This window comes from Anas platyrhynchos, chromosome 31, assembly GCF_047663525.1.
Source record: "Anas platyrhynchos isolate ZD024472 breed Pekin duck chromosome 31, IASCAAS_PekinDuck_T2T, whole genome shotgun sequence".
In the NCBI taxonomy this organism is placed as follows: domain Eukaryota; kingdom Metazoa; phylum Chordata; class Aves; order Anseriformes; family Anatidae; genus Anas; species Anas platyrhynchos.
In genome coordinates, this window is record NC_092617.1 from 6,107,614 (window position 1) to 6,125,924 (window position 18,311).

Below are 18,311 nucleotides of genomic sequence, written 5' to 3' on the forward strand. Positions count from 1 at the left end.
CCGCCCCTGCCGCGTTCTGATTGGCTGGTGGGGAGGAAGGGGCGGGGCCAAGCGGAAAGCGCGCGGAAGGGAGCGGCGGGAGGGGCCGGGACGGGTTTGGGGTGAAAAAGGGGGAAATTGGGGCTGGGGGGGGGGCCGTGGGGGGATGGGGGGGGGGTTGGGGAGGGGAAGGGGGGAGTTGGGGTGAGAAATGGGGGTTTTGGGAAAATATGAGGGGTTTGGGGTGGGAAATGGGATTTTTGGGTAAAAAAACGTGGATTTGGGGTCATAAATATACGCTTTGGGTTCAAATGTGGGAGATTTGGGGGTAAAGATGGGGGATTTGGGGTGAAAAATGGGAATTTGGGGTTGAGATGGGGAATTTAGGAGGAAAATTGGGAATTTGGGGTTAAAAAGGGACGTTTAGGGTAATAAACAGGGGTTTTGGGGTGAAAAATGGGATTTGGGGTTAAAAATGAGGGTATTGGGGTAAAAATGGAGGTTTGGGGGTGAAAACTGGGGTGAAAAATGGTGATTTTGGGGTTGAAAAGGGAGGTTTGGGATGAGAAATGGGTGTTTGGGGTAAAAAAGGGGGGTTTGGGGTCAAGAAATGGGGATTTGGGGTGAAAAGTTTGAAACTTGGGGGCCAAAAGGGAGTTTGGGGTGAAAAATTGGGAATTTGGGGTGAAAAATGGGGATTTGGGGTCAAAAAGGGGGGGATTTGGGGTGGGAAAAGGGGGATTTGGGGCAAAAAAGGGGGGATTTGGAGTGAAAAATGTGAATTTTGGTGTGAAATGGGAGATTTTGGGGTGAAAAAGGGGGGATTTAGGGCAAAACACACTAATGTGCTGTGGGTAACCCCCCCCTTGCCCCCCATTTAGCGCCATGACGGACCTGGAGGCGGAGCTTCTGGGTGAGAGGGGCGGGGCCAAAAGGGGTGGGATACTTATTATGCAAATGAGATGCAAATTGTATGTAAATTAGATGCTAACGAGCCCCTCCCTCCCCACAGGCCCGGCGCTGCCCCTGCCCCCCCCCGAGGAGCTCCTCCCCCACCCGGGGCTGGGCCGGCTGCTGGCGGCCCTGGGGGCGGGGCCTGAGGGGGCGGGGCCCGAGGGGGCGGGGCTCGGCGCGGCCGGGGGGCGGAGCCTGCGGCGGGCGGAGGCGGAGCTTGGGCGGCAGCGAGCCTCCTGGTTGGCCCACGAGGGGCTCTGGGGGGCGGTGCTGGAGCTGCTGCGGGAGCCCCGCCCCCAGGAGGTGTGGCCTAAAGGGGGAGGGGCCTAAAGGGGGCGTGGCCTAAAAGGGGGCGGGGCTTGGGGTGTAATGGGAAGGCCACGCCCCCTTTCAGGCCCCGCCCACCCTGGAGCTAGCGCTGGCATTGGCCGAGCTGCGCCTGGGCCCGCCCCCATTGGCCGCCCTGCTGCCGCCCCCCCAGGTGAGCCCCGCCCCCTCATTTGAATATTTAATGATGTCATCGGCCACGCCCTCTGACGTCATAAACCACGCCCCCTTTTTCCAACAGGACCCCGCCCCCTTGCGCCAACGCCTGCTGCCATTGGTGGAGCGGCGCCTGGCGGGGAAGGCGGGGCAGCTGGCCGACTACTTCCGGGGGCGGGGCCGTGACGTCACCGCCACTGATGACGTCATCGGTGACGTCACCGCCGTGGCCGAGGAGCTGGCGGCCCAACGGCGCCGCCTGGAGGCCGCCACCGCCCGGCGCCGCCGCCTGGCCGGGCAGCTGGAGAGCGTCCGGCGCCTCTACCCCCAGGTACGCCGCGGTGACGTCATCGGTGACGTCATCGATGATGTCATTGGTGATGTCACGGCCCCGCCCTCGCAGGTTTTGGGGCGCTGCGGGGCGCTGCTGGGGCGGCTGCAGGAGGAGCGGGCGGCGGGGGCGGAGCTGGAGCGGCGCCGGGGGCTCTACCTGGAGGCCAAGGGGGCGGCCACGCTGCTCAAGATCCGGTGGGTGGTGACGTCGTCGTGACATCATCGCGGGGTGTGACGTCATCGCGAGGTGTGACGTCATCTTGACGTGGTGGGGGCCCCGCAGGTTGGAGGAGCTGACGCTGCTGCTGGACACCTACAGACCCGAGGTGCTGGAGGCGCACCGCGTCATCAGGTGCGGCCCCTATCGCCCCACGCTGTCGCGATATACCGTGATATCGCCCCCATATCGCCCTATATTGCCTCATGCTATCACGATATACCATGATATCACCCTATACTGTCCCGATATGCTGCGATATCGCCCCCTATCGCCCCATACTGTCACGATATACCCTGATATCGGACCCATATCGCCCCATACTGTCACGATATAGCATAATATTACGCCATACTGTCATGATATACTGCGATATCACCCCATATCACTCCCTATTGCCCCATACTATCCCGATACCCTCTGATATTGCCCCATTCTACCGCAATATCCCCCTATATCACCTTGTACTATCCCGATATAGCCCCATATCGCTCCCTATCGCCCCATACTATCCCAATATCCCCTGATATCACCCCACATCCCCCTAATATCACCGCATACTGTTGTGATATACCCCAATAGTGCCCCATATCACCCCTTACTCTCGCGATATCGCGCGATATCCCGTGATAGCGCCCCGATGTCGCCCCATATCGCAGGTCGCGCCTGGAGGCGGAGCTATCGCGGGCAGAGGCGGAGCTGTCGGGGGCGAGGGAGGCGCTGGGGGCGCTGCGGGCGCTGGGCCCGGGCTTCCAGGAGGCGGCCGCCGAGTACGGGCGGCTCCGCGAGCGCCTCCGCCACCGCCGCTGGGCCCTGCGCCAGCTCCACCGCCATGACGGTGACGTCAGCGATGACGCCAGCGATGACGTCAGCGATGACGTCACCAAGGATGGAGGCCCGGCGTGAGACAAGATGGCTGCCGGGGGGGGCAAGATGGCCGCTGTGGCAACCACGAGGTCTCCATGGCAACAAGATGGCCGTCACGTTGGCCCCACCCCCTGGTTGCCATGGAGACAGCTGTGGCCAAGCCCCGCCCCCAATAAATTAGCCCCTCCCCCTTTCTGCCCCTCTCTGGCCTCTCATTGGTTGGAATGGGGGGTGGGAGGGGCGTGGCCTCGGTGATTGGCAGCGGGAGGTGGGCGGGGATTGGGTGGGTGGGAGGGGTCTGCGGGGGGTGATTGACAGGCGTGGACAATTGGTGATTGGTTAAGGGGTTTGATTGACAGCGCGGGGCGCGCAGCCATTGGCCAACACCCCAGTGAGGGCGGGGCCTCCCCTCAGCCCCCCTCAGGCGTTTGATTGACAGCCGAGGCTGCACAGCCATTGGCTTAAAGCCTAATGAAGGCGGGACTTAGCTTCCCGCCCTCACCCTTGACTGACAGGCGTCTCCGCGCAGGGATTGGCTCAGCACCCAACGAGGGCGGGACCTCCCCTCAGCCGTTTGATTGACAGCCGAGGCCGCACACCGATTGGCTCACAGTCCAATAAGGGCGGGCCCTCTTTTCCCGCCCAACTCCTTGATTGACACCCGTCCCCGCTCCCCCATTGGCCGAGGGGGCGGGCTCTGCGCCTTTTCTCCCTCCCCATTGGCCGCCGCGGCTTTGGCGGCCGGAAGCGGCTCCTGAGGCGAGGCGGAGGGGCGGCAAGATGGCGGCGGGCGGCCCGGGGGCTGCGGGCGCCGCTCGGGTGTCCAGCGGCCGGGAGCTCGGCTGCGTGCCCGAGGTGGCGGCGGCGCTGGGGGCCGTGGCCCGGCAGGGGTGAGCGGAGCCCTGAAACCCCTGGGTGGTGACCCTGGGGGTGGGGTTTCCGCTGCCCTTTGACCTTTGACCCCTCGTTTTTTTAGGTTTGATTTCCTGGCGGCGCCGCTTTTCCACCCCCGGCACCGCCGCGAGTTCGGGCTCAGCCCCGCCAGGGACAGGCCCGGGCCGCAGACGCGATCGGATCTGCTGCTCAACGGCAGGGGTGAGTGGGGAGGGGGATAGGGGGGTTATAGAGAGTTTAGAGGGGCTATAGGGGTCTTAAAGGGGCTATAAGGGGGCTTAAGGGATTTTAAAGGGGATATAGGGGGGTTATGGGGGATTTAAAGGGAATATAAGGGGGTTTAAGGGAGTTATAGGGGGCTTTAGGGGGATATAAGGGGGCTTTAGGGGATTTAGAGGGGATATAAGGGGCTAAAAGGGGATTTGGGGGGTCTGTAGGGGATTTAGAGGGGTGTATGAGGGGATATAGGGGGCTTAAAGTGGATATAAGGGGGCTATAGGGGATCTGGGGGGTCTGTAGGGGATTTGGGGGGGATATAAGGGGACTTAAAGGGGCTATAAGGGGGCTAAAGGGATTTTAAAGGGGCTATAAGGGGGCTATAGGGGATTTAAAGGGGATATAAAGGGGTAATAGGGGATTTAGAGGGGATATAAGGGGGCTTAAAGGGGATATAAGGGGGCTGAAGGGGATTTGGGGGAGTATAGGGGGGGCTATAGGGGATTTAGAGGGGATATAAGGGGTCTTAAAGGGGATATAAGGGGGTTGCAGGGATTTTAAAGGGGACATGAGGGGGTTATAGGGGATTTATAGGGGCTATAGGAGTCTTAAAGGGGATATAAGGGGGTTATAGGGGGCTTAAAGGGGATTTTGGGGGTCTGTAGGGGATTTAGAGGGGTGTATGAGGGGATATAAGGGGGCTTAAGGGGATTTGGGGGGGGTATAAGGGGACTATAGGGGATTTGGGGCGGTATAGGGGGTCTATAGGGGTCTTAAAGGGGATATAAGGGGGCTATAGGGGATTTGGGGGGGGTATAGAGGGGCTGTAGGGGATTTGGGGGGGTATGGAGGGATATAGGGGGTCTGTAGGGTGTATATAAGGGATTTAGAAGGGCTATGGGGGGCTGAGGAGGGGATATGGAAGGTCTATAGGGGGTCTATATGGGATTTGGGGGGATATAGGGGCTGTATGAGGGGGTATAAGGGAGCTATATTGGATTTGGGGGGGTATGGGGGGATATAGGGGGGGCTGTAGGGTGGATATAAGGGGTCTGTAGGGGATTTGGGGGGGTATAGGGGGTCCATAGGGAATTTAGAGGGGCTGTAGGGGGTTTAGGGGCGATATAGAGACTGTGTAGGGGGTCTGTGGGAGGTTTAGAGGGGCTCTAGGGGATTTGGGGGGGCTATAGGGGGTGTATGGGGGGCTATAGGGGATTTAGATGGGATTTAGGGGGGGTATGGGGGGTCTCTAGGGGATTTGGGGGGGCTATAGGAGCTGGGGAGGGGGTATGGGGGGCTATAGGGGATTTAGAGGGGCCACAGGGGGGATTTAGGGGGACTATTGGGGGTCTGTATGGGACTTCGAGGGGATATAGGGGGCTATAGGGGGTCTCCAGGGGATTTGGGGGGGCTGTAGGGGGTCTGTGGGGTCTTTAGGACCCCTTTAGGACCCCCCCGTCCCCCCCAGACTGGACGACGCTGATCGTGGGCCGCCTGTCGCCATGGATCCGCCCCGACTCCCCCCTGGAGCACGTGCGCAGGAACTCCGAGGCGGTGAGCTGGCCACGCCCCCTCATTTGCAAGCCACGCCCCCTCCCCTACAAGCCCCGCCCACCCTCTGCAAGCCACGCCCACTCTGCATCAAGCCACGCCCCCTCCCACCCGACCCCCCATGACTTCGCATTGAGCCTCAAGCCCCGCCCCCAACGCGAGGCCACGCCCCCTTATTGAAGCCACGCCCCCAAGAACATCCCTACCCACCTAAGCCCCGCCCACTTCCATAAGCCACGCCCCCTTTCAGACCCCCATTGCCCCCACTGAGCCCCTCCCACCAAAACCCCACCCCTGAAGCCCCGCCCCCTTAAGCCCCGCCCACCAGACCCCACCCACTTAAGCCCCACCCCAAACCACCACCCTAAGCCCCTCCCACTCTGGCCACGCCCCCTTTAAGCCCCGCCCACCCCCCCTCCAACCCACCCCACCCCCCTGCCCTCCCCCTCAGACCCCTCCCCTTGCCCCGCCCAGTTAAGCCCCGCCCCCAGGCCCCACCCAGTTAGGCCCCGCCCCCTTGGGCCCCGCCCAGCTAAGCCCCGCCCCCCAGGCCATGCTGCAGGAGCTGGATTTCGGGGCCTACCTGGGGCTGCCGGCCTTCCTGCTGCCCCTGCGCGGCGCCCACAGCCCCAACCTGGCCCGGGTGCTCAGCGCGCACCTGCACAGCGGGCACCACAGCGCCGCCGTGAGCACTGGGAGGGACTGGGAGGGGGACTGGGAGCACTGGGACGGGGCCGGGGGGCACTGGGAGGGGGTATGGGGCAGGTATGGGGGGGTTATAGCAGTTAATGGGGGGTATATAAGGGGTTATTGGGGGTCTGGGGGGGATTGGGAGGGGACTGGGGTGTACTGGGAGGGGATTGGGAGATACTGGGATATACTGGGAGGGCCTGGGATATACTGGGAGGCACTGGGAGGGCTTATAGGGTGGGTATTGGGGTGTTATAGGGGATTATTGGGGGGTTTTGGGGAGTTTTGGGGGGATTGGGGTGTACTGGGAGGTACTGGGAGGGACTGGGATATAGTGAGAGGGGAAATGGGGGCACTGGGAGGGAACTGGGGGACACTGGGAGGGGCCTGGTCGCTACTGGGAGCACTGGAAGGGGGCTGAGGGGCCCTGGGGAGGCACTGGGATGTACTGGGAGGGCACTGGGCTGTACTGGGAGGGCTGAGGGAGGCGGGGGGGGGCTGTTACTGGTCCGTACTGGTCCTTACTGGTCCGTACTGGGGCAGTTCTGGGTGCGGGTGCCGCTGGTGGCCCCTGAGGACTCGCGCGATGACGTCATCGAGAACGACCCCACCGGGGCCGGGGAGGAGGGGGCGGCCGAGGAGCGCACCTGGCACTGGTGGGCACTGGGATATACTGGGATATACTGGGAGGGGACTGGGATATACCGGGAGGGGGCTGGAAGGGGTGCTGGGAGAGACTGGGAGGGTTTTGGGGTGAAAAGTGGGGATTTGGGGGCCGGAATCAGGGGGAGGAGGGGGAGAAGGGAGGGCTGGGTGGGTTTTGGGGTGAAAAATGGGGATTTGGGGGAAAAATGGGGGTTTTTGGGGAAAAAGTGGGATTGTGGGGGGAAAAGGGGATTTGGGGTCAGAGAGCAGGGTTTTGGGGTTAGAAGGGAGGGATTTGGGGGTAAAAAAGGTCTCAAAAAGGGAAATTTAGGGTCAAAAGGGGGATTTGGGGGTCGAGAGGGGGATTTTTGGGTCAAAAAGTGGCATTTTTGGGTCAAAAACCTGGGTTTTGGGTCAAAACTGTGAAATTGGGGGTAAGAAGGAGGGTTTTGGGCCAAAACCGTGGGATTTTGGGGGCTGAGGGAAATCATTGGGGCGAGAAGAGGAGGTTTTGGGCTCATTTTGGGTCTAAAAACGGGGATTTTGGGTCCGGCAGGTGGCACAACTTCCGCACCCTCTGCGACTACAACAAGCGGGTGGGCGTCGGTGAGTGGGGGCGGGGCCTAAGGGGGGCGGGGCCTCACCGGGAAGGGGGCGGGGCTTCACCGGGAGGGGGCGTGGCTTCAGGAAGGGGGCGGGGCTTAAGCCTTGGGGAACCACATGGGGGTATCAGAGGGGGCGGGGCTAAACCAAGGGGGGGCGTGGCTTATAAAAGGGGCGTGGCTTAATGAAGGAGGTGTGGCCAATCCCAGGGGGCGTGGCCTAAGCCTTTAAATGGGTCCCATAGGGGGGCATTAGGGGGGGTGGGGCCAAACCAGGGGGGCGTGGCTTAACTTAGTGGGCGTGGTCTAGCCATAAGGGGCGTGGCTTCATGAAGGGGGTGTGGCCTAACTGAGGGGGCGTGGCCTAAGCCTTTAAATGGGTCCCATAGGGGAACCATAGGGGGGTGTCAAGGGGGGGTGGGGCCAAACCAGGGGGGCGTGGCTTAATAAAGGGGCGTGGCCTCTCGAAGGGGGCGTGGCTTAACGAAGGGGGCGTGGCCTGACTGTCCCCGCCCCCCCCCAGCGCTGGAGGTGGGCCCGGACCTGCCGTCGGGGGCGGCGCTGGAGCGCTGGCTGGGGGAGCCCCTGCGGGCGGCCCTGCTGCCCACCAGCCTCTTCCTCACCAACAAGAGGGGCTTCCCCGTCCTCTCCCGCCCGCACCAGCGCCTGCTCGGCCGCCTGCTCAAGGTTTGGGGCGAAAAACAGCGATTTTGGGGCATTTGGGGGGGTTATAGGGTCCATATGGGGTCATTATGGGGGGTTATAGGGGGTTATAGGGGATTTTGGGGGGTTATTTGGGGTCCTGGGGGGGCTTCCCCGTCCTCTCCCGCCCACACCAGCGCCTGCTCGGCCGCCTGCTCAAGGTTTGGGGGGAAAAACGGCGATTTTGGGGCATTTGGGGTGGTTATGGGGCTGGGAAAGGGGAGATATGGGGGGCTATAGGGGGTTATGGGGGGGTTTTGGGGGGTTATTTGGGGTCCTGGGGGGGCTTCCCCGTCCTCTCCCGCCCGCACCAGCGCCTGCTCGGCCGCCTGCTCAAGGTTTGGGGCCAAAAACGGCGATTTTGGGGCTTTTTGGGGGGTTCTGGGGTCAGTATGGGGGGTTATATGGGGGTTATGAGGGGTTATTTGGGGTCATGGGGGAGGTTTTGGGGTATAATGGGGGGCTTCTGGGGTGGTTATGGGGCTGGGAGGGGGGTTGTGGGGCAGTTGTGGGGCTGGGGGAGAATCTGTGGGTCCCGGCCCCAGATCTATGGGGCAGGGCATGGTTCTATGGGGCAGAATAAGAGATTTAGGAGTCCCAGCCCCACATCTATGGGGCAGGTCATGGCTCTATGGGTCCCGCTATGGGCTCTATGGGTCGCAGCCCCACATCTATGGGGCAGGCCATGGGTCTATGGGTCTTGGCATTGGTTCTATGGGTCTCAACCTCAAATCTGTGGGGCAGGCTGTGGGTTTATGGGTCCTGGTCCCGGTTCTATGGGGCAGGCTATGGGTCTAGGGATCCCATTATGGGCTCTATGGGTCCAGCCATGGCCCTATGGGTCCCAGCCCCACATCTATGGGTCCCAATATCAGATCTATGGGTCCTGGTCCTGGTTCTATGGGGCAGGCTATGGGTCTCTGGCTCCTGTTACGGGCTCTGTGGGGCAGACCCTGGCTCTGTGGGTCCCGCTATGGGTCTGACCCCCCCGCCCCCCAGCTGGAGGTGCAGGTGGTGCTGTGGGGCGCCCCCCACCACGGGGGGAAGCCGCTGGGGGCCTACCTGCAGTACCTGGAGCACCTGGGGCAGAGCCGGCCCCCCCCCTCCGCCTACGAGCTCTTCGCGCGCGGCTACGAGGACTACCTGCAGTCCCCCCTGCAGGTGGGCGGGGCCACGGGGAGGGGGCGGGGCCAAGGGGAAAGGGGCGGGGCTAAAGGGAAGGGGGTGGGGTTAAGGGGAAGGGGGTGGGGGTAATGGGGAGGGGTGGGGGTAGGGAAAGGGGGGGGGAAAGGGGGCGTGGTTTGGCCAAAGGGGGCGTGGTTTGATAAAAGGGGGCGTGGCTAACACAAGGGGGCGTGGTCAAGCTGAAGGGGGCGTGGCTAATAGGAAGGAGGCGGGGCTAAGCCAAAAAGGTGAAGGGGTGGGGGGAGGGGGAGAAAGGGGGGGCGTGGTTTGGGAAAAGGGGGCGTGGTCTGGTCAAAAGGGGGCGTGGTTTGGTCAAGGGGGCGTGGCTAACCCCAAAGGGGGCGTGGCTAACCCAAAAAGGGGCGGGGCAGGGAGGGGAAAGGGAGAAAGGCAGGGGGTGGGTGGAAAAAAGGGGCGTGGCTTGGCCAAAGGGGGCGTGACTTAGCCTAAGGGGGCGTGGTTTGATCTAAGGGGTGTGGCCAATCAGAGGGCGTGGCTTGGGGTGGGCGGGGCCTTGGTGGGCGGGGCCTGTGCCCATTGATTCCCATAGGGAATGAATGGGGAACAAAGGAGGGGGCGTGGCTTAAGGAGGGGGCGTGGCTTAAGGAGGGAGGGGGCGTGGTTTAGCGAGAGGGGGGCGTGGCTTCGTGCTGAGGGGGCGTGTCCCCCGCTGGCCCCGCCCCCCGGCAGCCCCTGATGGACAACCTGGAGTCGCAGACCTACGAGGTGTTCGAGAAGGACCCAATCAAATACTCCCAGTACCAGCAGGTGGGCGGGGCTTGGGGCCTGGGGGGCGGGGCTTCGTGCAGAGGGGGCGGGGCCACGTGTGGCCACGCCCCCTAATTGGCCACGCCCCCTTTTCTAGGCCATCTATAAGTGTTTGCTCGACCGCGTGCCCGAGGAGGAGAAGGACAGCAACGTGCAGTGAGTGCCCTGTGGGGCGCTGTGGGGCGCTGTGGGGTGGCTATGGGGTATCTATGGGGTGATGTGGGGCACTATGGGGTGTCTATGGGGCACTATGGGGTGATGTGGGGTGCTGTGGGGTATCTCTGGGGCAATGTGGGGTGTCTATGGGGCACTATGGGGTGTTGTGGGGTGGCTGTGGGGCTCTATGGGGTGCCTATGGGGTATCTATGGGGTGCAATGGGGCGCTATGGGGCACTTTGGAGTGTTTATGGGGCGCTATGGGGTATCTATGGGGTGATGTGGGGCACTATGGGGTGTTTATGGGGCACTATAGGGTGCTAAGGGGTATCTATAGGGCACTGTGGGGTGCTACGGGGTGCTCTGGGGTATCTATGGGGTGTCTATGGGGCTCTATGGGGCATTATGGGGTGTCTGTGGGGCATCTATGGGGTGCTATGGGGCTCTATGGGGTTGCTATGGGGCGGCCGTTGGGCTGTATGGGTACCTATGGGGCTCTATGGGGTGTCTATGGGGTGCTGTGGGGTATCTGCGGGGCTCTATGGGGCACTATGGGGTATTTATGGGGTGTTTATGGGGCTCTATGGGTCGCTGTGGGTCTCTATGGGGTATCTATAGGGTGTTTATGGGTCATTGTAGGGCTCTATAAGGTATCTATGGGTCTCTATGGGGCTCTATGGGTCTCTATGGGTCTCTATGGGGTCCCTATGGGGTCTCTATGGGTCTCTATGGGTCTCTATGGGGTCCCTATGGGTCTGTGTGGGTCGCTGTGGGTCTGACCCCCGCCCCACAGGGTGGTGCTGGTGCTGGGCGCGGGGCGGGGGCCCCTGGTGAACGCCACCCTGCGGGCAGCGCGCCAGGCGGCACGGAGAGTGCGCGTCTACGCCGTGGAGAAGAACCCCAACGCCGTCGTCACGTGAGCGCCCCACAGCGCCCCATAGACACCCCATAACTGCCCTATAACCACCCCATAACTGCCCCATAAGCATCACGTAACCATCCCATAAACATCCCATTAACATCCCATAACCGCCCCATAACCACCCCGTAGCAACCCCATAGCGACCCCATAACCGCCCCATAACTGCCCCATAACGATCCCATAACTGCCCCATAACCAGACCATAAATATCCCATAGCGACCCCATTAACATCCCATAGCGCCCCATAACCGCCCCATAACCGCCCCATAACCACCCCATAACTGCCCCATAGAGACCCCACACCGCCCCATAGCCCCGCCCCCACCCCATGTCCCCGCCCCTGACCCCGCCCCTTTCCCTGTAGCCCCTCCCTCTGCCCCATAGCCCCACCCCCTAACCCCATTCTTGACCCCATAACCCCACTCCCTTCCCCCATAGCCCCCTCCCACCGCCCCATAGCCCCTCCCCTGGCCCCGCCCCCCACCCCATAGCCCCGCCCCCTCCCCGTAGCCCCGCCCCTGACCCCGCCCCCCTTTTGGCAGGCTGGAGAGCTGGCAGTACGAGGAGTGGGGGGCGCAGGTGACGGTGGTGCCGCGGGACATGCGCGAGTGGCGGGCGCCCGAGGCCGCCGACCTGCTGGTGTCCGAGCTGCTCGGCTCCTTCGGGGACAACGAGCTGTCCCCAGAGTGCCTCGACGGGGCCCAGCCCTGCCTCAAAGGTGGGGGGGGGGACGGGGAGGGGGTTTGGGGTCAATAGGGACGGGTTTGGGGTCAATAGGGATGGGTTTGGGGTCAATGGGGTCAATAGGGGCGGGTTTGGGGTCAATGGGGACGGGTTTGGGGTCAATAGGGGCGGGTTTGGGGTCAATAGGGATGGGTTTTGGGGGGTTTGGGGTCAATGGGGTTGGGTTTGGGGTCAATAGGAATGGGTTTGGGGTCATTGAGGATGGGTTTGGGGTCAATAGGGACAGGTTTGGGGTCAATAGGGATGGGTTTCGGGGAGTTGGGGTCAGTGGGGATGGGTTTGGGGTTAATAGGGATGGGTTTGGGGTCAATAGGGTCAAGTTTGGGGGAGCTGGGGTCAATAGGAATGGGTTTGGGGTCAATAGAAACAGATTTTGGGGTCAATGGGGACGGGTTTGGGGTCAATGGGGACGGGTTTGGGGTCAATGGGGACGGGTTTGGGGTCAATGGGGATGGGTTTGGGGGAGTTGGGGTCAATGGGGACGGGTTTGGGGTCAATAGGGACGGGTTTGGGGTCAATAGGGGCGGGTTTGGGGTCAATGGGGATGGGTTTTGGGGGTTTTGGGGTCAATAGGGACAAGTTTGGGGTCAATAGGGGCGGGTTTGGGGTCAATAGGGTCAAGTTTGGGGGTGTTGGGGTCAATAGGAATGGGTTTGGGGTCAATAGGGACAGGTTTGGGGGTTTTGGGGTCAATAGGGATGGGTTTGGGGTCAATGGGGATGGGTTTGGGGGAGTTGGGGTCAATAGCGACGGGTTTGGGGTCATTAGGGGTGGGTTTGGGGTCAATAGGGATGGGTTTGGGGTCATTGAGGATGGGTCTGGTGTCAATGGGGATAAGTTTTGGGGTGTTGGGGTCAATAGGGGCAGGTTTGGGGTCAAAAGGAGCAGGTTTGGGGTCAATAGGGGCAGGTTTCGGGTCAATGGGGTCAATAGGGACGGGTTTGGGGTCAATAGGGTCAAGTTTGGGGGAGTTGGGGTCAATAGAGACAGGTTTTGGAATCAATAGGGGCAGGTTTGGGGCCAGTAGGGACAGGTTTGGGGGTTTTGGGGTCAATGGGGACGGGTTTGGGGTCAATGGGGGCGGGTTTGGGGTGTTGGGGTCAATGTGGATGGGTTGGGTGCCTGTTTTTGGGGTTGGGGTCCGTTTTTTGGGGCGTAATGGCGTGTTTTTGGGGTCATGGGGTGGGTTTTTGGGTCATGGGGTTTGTTTGGGGATTGTGGGGTGGGTTGTGGGGCTGTGTTTTGGGGTCAATTTGCCGGGATTTGGGATTTTGGGTCTATAAGGACAGGATGTGAGCATTTTGAGGCCGTTGGGTTTGGGCTGGATTTTTGGGGTGTAAAACTGGCTGTTTGGGATTTTGGGCTGGGTTTTTGGGTTTTGGGGTGGGTTTTGGGATCGTGGTGTGGGTTTGGGGGTCAATGGGGCTGTGTTTTGGGGTCAATTTGCCGGGATTTGGGATTTTGGGTCTATAGCGCCGCGATTCGGGGCCATTTTGTTCGGTGCCTGTCTGTGGGGTTGGGGTCCGTTTTTTGGGGCGTAACTGGGTGTTTTTGGGGCACAGAGGGGGGCGTGAGCATCCCCTGCTCCTACACCTCCTTCCTGGCCCCGCTCTCCTCCTCCAAGCTCTACAACGAGGTGCGCGCCTGCCGAGAGCGCGACCGCGACCCCGAGGTACGGGATTGGGGTCATTTCGGGGGAATTTGGGGTCTTTGTGGCGTCTTGGGGTGGTCCGGGGGGGATTTGGGGTCTTTGGGGTTCATTTGGGGGGGGGGGTTGGGGTCCTTTGGGGTCTTTGGGTGGTCATGGGAGTCTTTGGGGTCTATACAGGGTCTTTTGGGGGGGTTTTGGGGTCATTTGGGGTCTTGGGAGGGGATTTGGGGTCTTTGGGGGTCATTTGGGGTCTTGGGGTGGTCATGGGGAGTCTTGGGGGTCTTTACAGGGTCTTTGGGGGGGGATTTGGGGTCATTTGGGGGGGATTTGGGGTCTGGGGGAGGTCTTGGAGGGTCGTTGGGGTCCTGGGAGGGGGTTTGGGGTCATTTGGGGGCTTTAGGGGGGATTTGGGGTCATTTGGGGTCCTGGGGGATCTTTGGGGATCATTTGGGGTCTTTGGGAGCTCATTTTGGGGGTCTTTTGGGGGGGGATTTGGGGTCTTTTGGGGGTGATTTGGGGTCTTTAGGGGAGATTTGGGGTCTTTTGGGGCTCTTTGGATCTTTTGGGGGTTTTGGGGTCTTGGGTTGGCCATGGGGGGTCTTAGGGGTCTTTTGGGGGGGTGGATTTGGTTTTTTTTGGGGGGAATTTGGGGTTTTTGGGGTCTTGGGTTGACCATGGGGGGATCTTGGGAATCTTGGGGTGGTCTTGGGGTCTTTTGGGGCTCTTTGGATCTTTTGGGGGTTTTGGGGTCTTGGGGGGTTCTTTGGGGTCTTGGGGGTCTTTTGGGGGGGTGGATTTGGGTTTTTTTGGGGGGGAATTTGGGGTTTTTGGGGTCTTGTGTTGGCCATGGGGGATCTTGGGCATCTTGGGATCTTTTGGGGATTTTGGGGTCTTGGGGGGGTCTTTGAGGTTTTGGGTTGGGCATGGGGTCAGGGCGGGGTCAGGGCGGGGTCCGATGATGTCATGATGACGTCATGATGACGTCACCGTGCCCCCAGGCGCAGTTCGAGATGCCGTACGTGGTTCGGCTGCACAACTTCCACCAGCTGGCGCCCCCCCAGCCCTGCTTCTCCTTCCGGCACCCCAAAACTGGTGAGGGGCGGGGCCTGGGGGGGGCGGGACACGCCCATAAAGGGGGCGGGGCCTCCTGGACCACGCCCACAAAGGGGCGGGGCCTCGGGGGGACAATGAATGAAGTGGCGCCATTCACCTACCTTGGCTCCTCCCCCTTTTATAGTAAAAGGGGCGTGGCCTTGGGGGACACGCCCATAAATGGGAGGGGCTCGTAGACCACGCCCATAAAGGGGAGGGGCTCCTGGACCACGCCCACAAAGGGCGGGGCCTCGGGGGAGACAATGAATGAAGTGGCGCCATTCACCTACCTTGGCTCCTCCCCCTTATAGTAAAAGGGGCGTGGCCTCCGGGGACACGCCCACAATGTGGGCGGGGCCTCCTAGAGCATGCCCATATTTGGGTGGGGGTATTTTAGACCACGCCCACAAGTGGGCGGGGCCCCAGGGATACACAATGAGAGGGCGGCGCCGCCCCACCTTGGCTCCGCCCCCTTTTATACCAAAAGGGGCGTGGCCTAGGGGAAGGGGGGCGTGATCTATGAAAAGGGGGCGTGGCTTAGCGGTGACCACGCCCATTTTTTAGACCACACCCACAAAGTGGGCGGGGCCTCAAAGTGTCAATAAGGCAATGTGACGCCCTCCAACCATGCGGCGCCGCCCCACCTTGGCTCCGCCCCCTTTTATACCAAAAGGGGCGTGGTCTATGAGAAAGGGGCGTGGCCCAGGGTTGACCACGCCCCCTTTAGACCACGCCGAGTGGGCGGGGCCTCCTGGAGTGTCAATGATGCTCCAACCACATGGCGCCACCCAACCTTGGCTCCGCCCCCTTTTATACAAAAAGGGGCGTGGCCTAGGGGAAAGGGGCGTGGCCTATCGCTGACCACGCCCCCTTTTTTGGCACAGACCCCGCCCAGGACAACAGCCGGTACGTGCGGCTGGCGTTCCGCGTGGAGGTGAACACCGTCCTGCACGGCTTCGCCGGCTACTTCGAGACCACGCTCTACGGGGACATCACCCTCAGTGAGGGGCGGGGCCTGGGGGGGCGGGGCTTAAGGGGGCGGGGCTTAAAGGGGTGGGGTCTCAGGGGGCGGGGCCTGAAGGGGTGGGGCCCAAAGGGGGAGGGGCTTGGAGGTATTGGTCAATGGGATCAATGGTGGAGGGTTGGGGTTGGGGTGGGGTCAAGGGGCGGGGCTTAAAGGGGGAGGGGCTTAACGGGGTGGGGCTACAGAGGGAGGGGCTTAAGGGGGTGGGGTCTCGGGAGGCGGGGTCTAAAGGGGTGGGGTCTAGAGGGGTGGGGCTTGAGGGTCATTGATAGTCAATGGGGTCAATGGTGGAGGGTTGGAGTAAAGGGGGCGGGGCTTAAAGGGGCGTGGCTTAAAGGGGGAGGGGCTTAAAGGGGTGTGGTTCAAGGGGGCGGAGCCTAAGAGGGTGGAGTCTAAGGGGGTGGAGCCTAAAGGGGGAGGGGGCTAAAGGGGGCGGGGCTTGAGGGTCATCAATGGGCAATGGGGTCATTGAGGATTGGAGTAAAGGGGGTGGGGCCTAATGGGGGTGGGGCTTAGAGGGGTGGGGTTCTAGGGGGTGGGGCTTAAGGGGGTGGGGTCTCAGGGGGCGGGGCTTAAGGGGGTGTGGTCGCAGGGGGCGGGGCCTAACGGGGCGTGTCCCCGCAGGTATCCGCCCCGAGACGCACTCCCCGGGGATGTTCTCCTGGTTCCCCATCTTCTTCCCCATCAAGGTGAGGGGCTCCCGGTGCACACCAGTACAAACCAGTACACACCAGTATACACCAGTATAGTCCAGTTCCCTCCCAGTACCCCCCCCCCAGACCCCCTACAGACCCCATATCACCCCCAGAACTCCCCAGAACCTCCATAAAACTCCTCCTAGTAAATCCCAGTCCCTCCCAGTACACACCTGTACAAACCAGTACGCACCAGTATACACCAGTACAGACCAGTTCCCTCCCAGTACCCCCCCCAGACCCCCTACAGCCCCCGTATCACCCCCAGAACCTCCCTAAAACCCATCCCAGTCCCTCCCAGTATAGCCCAGTCCCCTCCCAGTACAGACCAGTACATCCCAGTCCCTCCCAGTACATCCCCGTACACCCCAGTACACCCCATAACCCCCTCCATCACCCCCACAAGACCTCAGAACCTCCCTAAAACCGCTCCCAGTACAGCCCAGTCCCCTCCCGGTCCCTCCCAGTACAGCCCAGTACATCCCAGTACACCCCAGTTCCCTCCCGGTACCACCCCCAGACCCCCATTGCCCCCCTATATCACCCCCAGAACCTCCCTAAAGCCCCTCCCAGTCCCCCCCAGTATCTCCCAGTCCCCTCCCAGTATATCCCAGCCCCTCCCAGTACATCCCAGTACCTCCCCGTCCCCTCCCAGTATATCCCAGTGCCTCCCAGTATAAACCAGTAAGCTCCCAGTCCCCCCCAGTCCCCCCAATCCCCCACCAATCCCCTCCCAGTCCCCCCCAATCCCCTCCCAGTCCCTCCCAGTCCCTCCCATTTCCCCCAATCCCCCACCAATCCCCTCCCAGTCCCTCCCAGTCCCCCCCAGTAACCCCCCCCTCTCCCCCCACAGCAACCCCTGGCGGTGCGGGCGGGGGAGGAGGTGGCGGTGGCGTTTTGGCGCTGCGCCACCCCCAAAAAAGTTTGGTACGAGTGGGCCGTGACCGCGCCCGCCTGCTCCGCCCTGCACAACCCCACCGGGCGCTCCTACACCATCGGCCTCTGAGACCCCCAAAAACCGACCCCAAAAAAGCGCCCGCCGAAAACAACGACCCCAAAAACCACCCCAATAAAGCGGCCTCCGAAAAACAAAGCCCCCTCCTGGCGGACATCTTGGGGCGGTGGGGGCGTCTTGGGAGGGTTTTTTGGGGGGTTTTGGGGGGTTTTAAGGGGGGTTGGGGGGGATTTGGGGAGTGGTTTTGACACTGGGGGGGGTTTGGGGTTTGGGGCAGCCATCTTGGGAGGGCGGCAGCCATATTGGGAGGGCAGCGGCCATCTTGTGGGGGGCTTTTTGGGGGTTTTAAGGGGGATTTGGGGGTATTTGGGGGTATTTTGGGACTGTTTTAGATACTGGGGGGGTTATAAGGGAGAATTGGAGGGGTTTCGGGTGGGGAGGGAAGTGGGAGGGGGCAGCGGCCATCTTGGGAGGGGGACAGTCCTCTTTTTGGAGGGTTTTAAGGGGGATTTGGGGGGATTTTGGGGCTGTTTTCAACACTGGGGGGTTTATGAGGGATAATTGGGGGGGGATTGGGTGGGGGGAAGCGGGAGGGGGCGGCAGCCATCTTGGGAGGGGGGCGGATGCCCTATGGGGGTCCTTTTATTTTATTTTTTAAGGGATTTTTGGGATTTTGGGGCCTGTTTCCACCCCGGGGGGGGTCGCCAGGCCGTGTTGGGGGGGTTGGGGGGTGGGGGGAGGCCGCTTTGCCCCCCCCAGAGCCGCCGCCATCTTGCTCAGGCTTCACCCGGGCCGACCAGGCCGCGTCTCCATGGCAACAGCGCGGGGGGCGGAGCCTCGGCGACGTCACGGGGCGGGGCGGGGCCGCGTCTCCATAGCAACCGCGCCGCCCCTCCCTCCCCTTTCCCCCCGGACCAATCAGCGGCGCCGCTCCTTAGCCCCGCCCCTTGGTGGAGCGGCAACCAATCGCAGCGCGGCGGGGCGG

The 18,311-nt window shown here is 61.8% G+C and overlaps 2 protein-coding genes across 3 annotated transcripts; both read left to right on the plus strand.

Annotated features, from left to right (window-relative positions):
- Nucleotides 1-13: 13 nt before the first annotated feature.
- On the plus strand, nucleotides 14-3,028 carry HAUS4 (HAUS augmin like complex subunit 4). Of its 2 annotated transcripts, XM_072029781.1 has the most exons (8): nucleotides 14-101; nucleotides 861-892; nucleotides 992-1,236; nucleotides 1,328-1,414; nucleotides 1,502-1,747; nucleotides 1,820-1,944; nucleotides 2,033-2,101; nucleotides 2,626-3,028. In XM_072029781.1, exons 2-8 carry the CDS (start codon nucleotides 865-867, stop codon nucleotides 2,870-2,872), a joined length of 1,047 nt encoding a protein of 348 aa, XP_071885882.1. In that variant the 5' UTR covers nucleotides 14-101; nucleotides 861-864; the 3' UTR covers nucleotides 2,873-3,028. The 2 variants fall into 2 exon arrangements, with proteins under 2 accessions (XP_071885882.1, XP_071885883.1); XM_072029782.1 differs by lacking the exon at nucleotides 14-101 and having other exon boundaries at nucleotides 738-892.
- A 537-nt stretch (nucleotides 3,029-3,565) lies between these two features.
- On the plus strand, nucleotides 3,566-17,464 carry PRMT5 (protein arginine methyltransferase 5). The gene is made up of 17 exons (XM_072029756.1): nucleotides 3,566-3,723; nucleotides 3,810-3,928; nucleotides 5,412-5,497; nucleotides 6,045-6,179; nucleotides 6,728-6,840; nucleotides 7,386-7,435; nucleotides 7,955-8,118; nucleotides 9,133-9,294; nucleotides 10,009-10,086; nucleotides 10,184-10,242; nucleotides 11,036-11,158; nucleotides 11,708-11,883; nucleotides 13,472-13,581; nucleotides 14,559-14,652; nucleotides 15,537-15,653; nucleotides 16,301-16,365; nucleotides 17,225-17,464. Exons 1-17 carry the CDS (start codon nucleotides 3,614-3,616, stop codon nucleotides 17,375-17,377), a joined length of 1,914 nt encoding a protein of 637 aa, XP_071885857.1. The 5' UTR covers nucleotides 3,566-3,613; the 3' UTR covers nucleotides 17,378-17,464.
- Nucleotides 17,465-18,311: the final 847 nt, after the last annotated feature.

What these genes read in the sequence shown, in the direction of transcription:
- PRMT5 (XM_072029756.1), top strand. Translation starts at nt 3,614, where the DNA reads ATGGCGGCGGGCGGCCCGGGGGCTGCGGGCGCCGCTCGGGTGTCCAGC. An exon ending in GAGGAGCGCACCTGGCACTG is followed by an intron (nt 6,841 to 7,385) that starts GTGGGCACTGGG and finishes TGGGTCCGGCAG; the next exon opens with GTGGCACAACTTCCGCACCC. An exon ending in CTTCCGGCACCCCAAAACTG is followed by an intron (nt 14,653 to 15,536) that starts GTGAGGGGCGGG and finishes TTTTTGGCACAG; the next exon opens with ACCCCGCCCAGGACAACAGC.
- HAUS4 (XM_072029781.1), top strand. Translation starts at nt 865, where the DNA reads ATGACGGACCTGGAGGCGGAGCTTCTGG. An exon ending in TCCGGCGCCTCTACCCCCAG is followed by an intron (nt 1,748 to 1,819) that starts GTACGCCGCGGT and finishes CCGCCCTCGCAG; the next exon opens with GTTTTGGGGCGCTGCGGGGC. An exon ending in GAGGCGCACCGCGTCATCAG is followed by an intron (nt 2,102 to 2,625) that starts GTGCGGCCCCTA and finishes CCCATATCGCAG; the next exon opens with GTCGCGCCTGGAGGCGGAGC.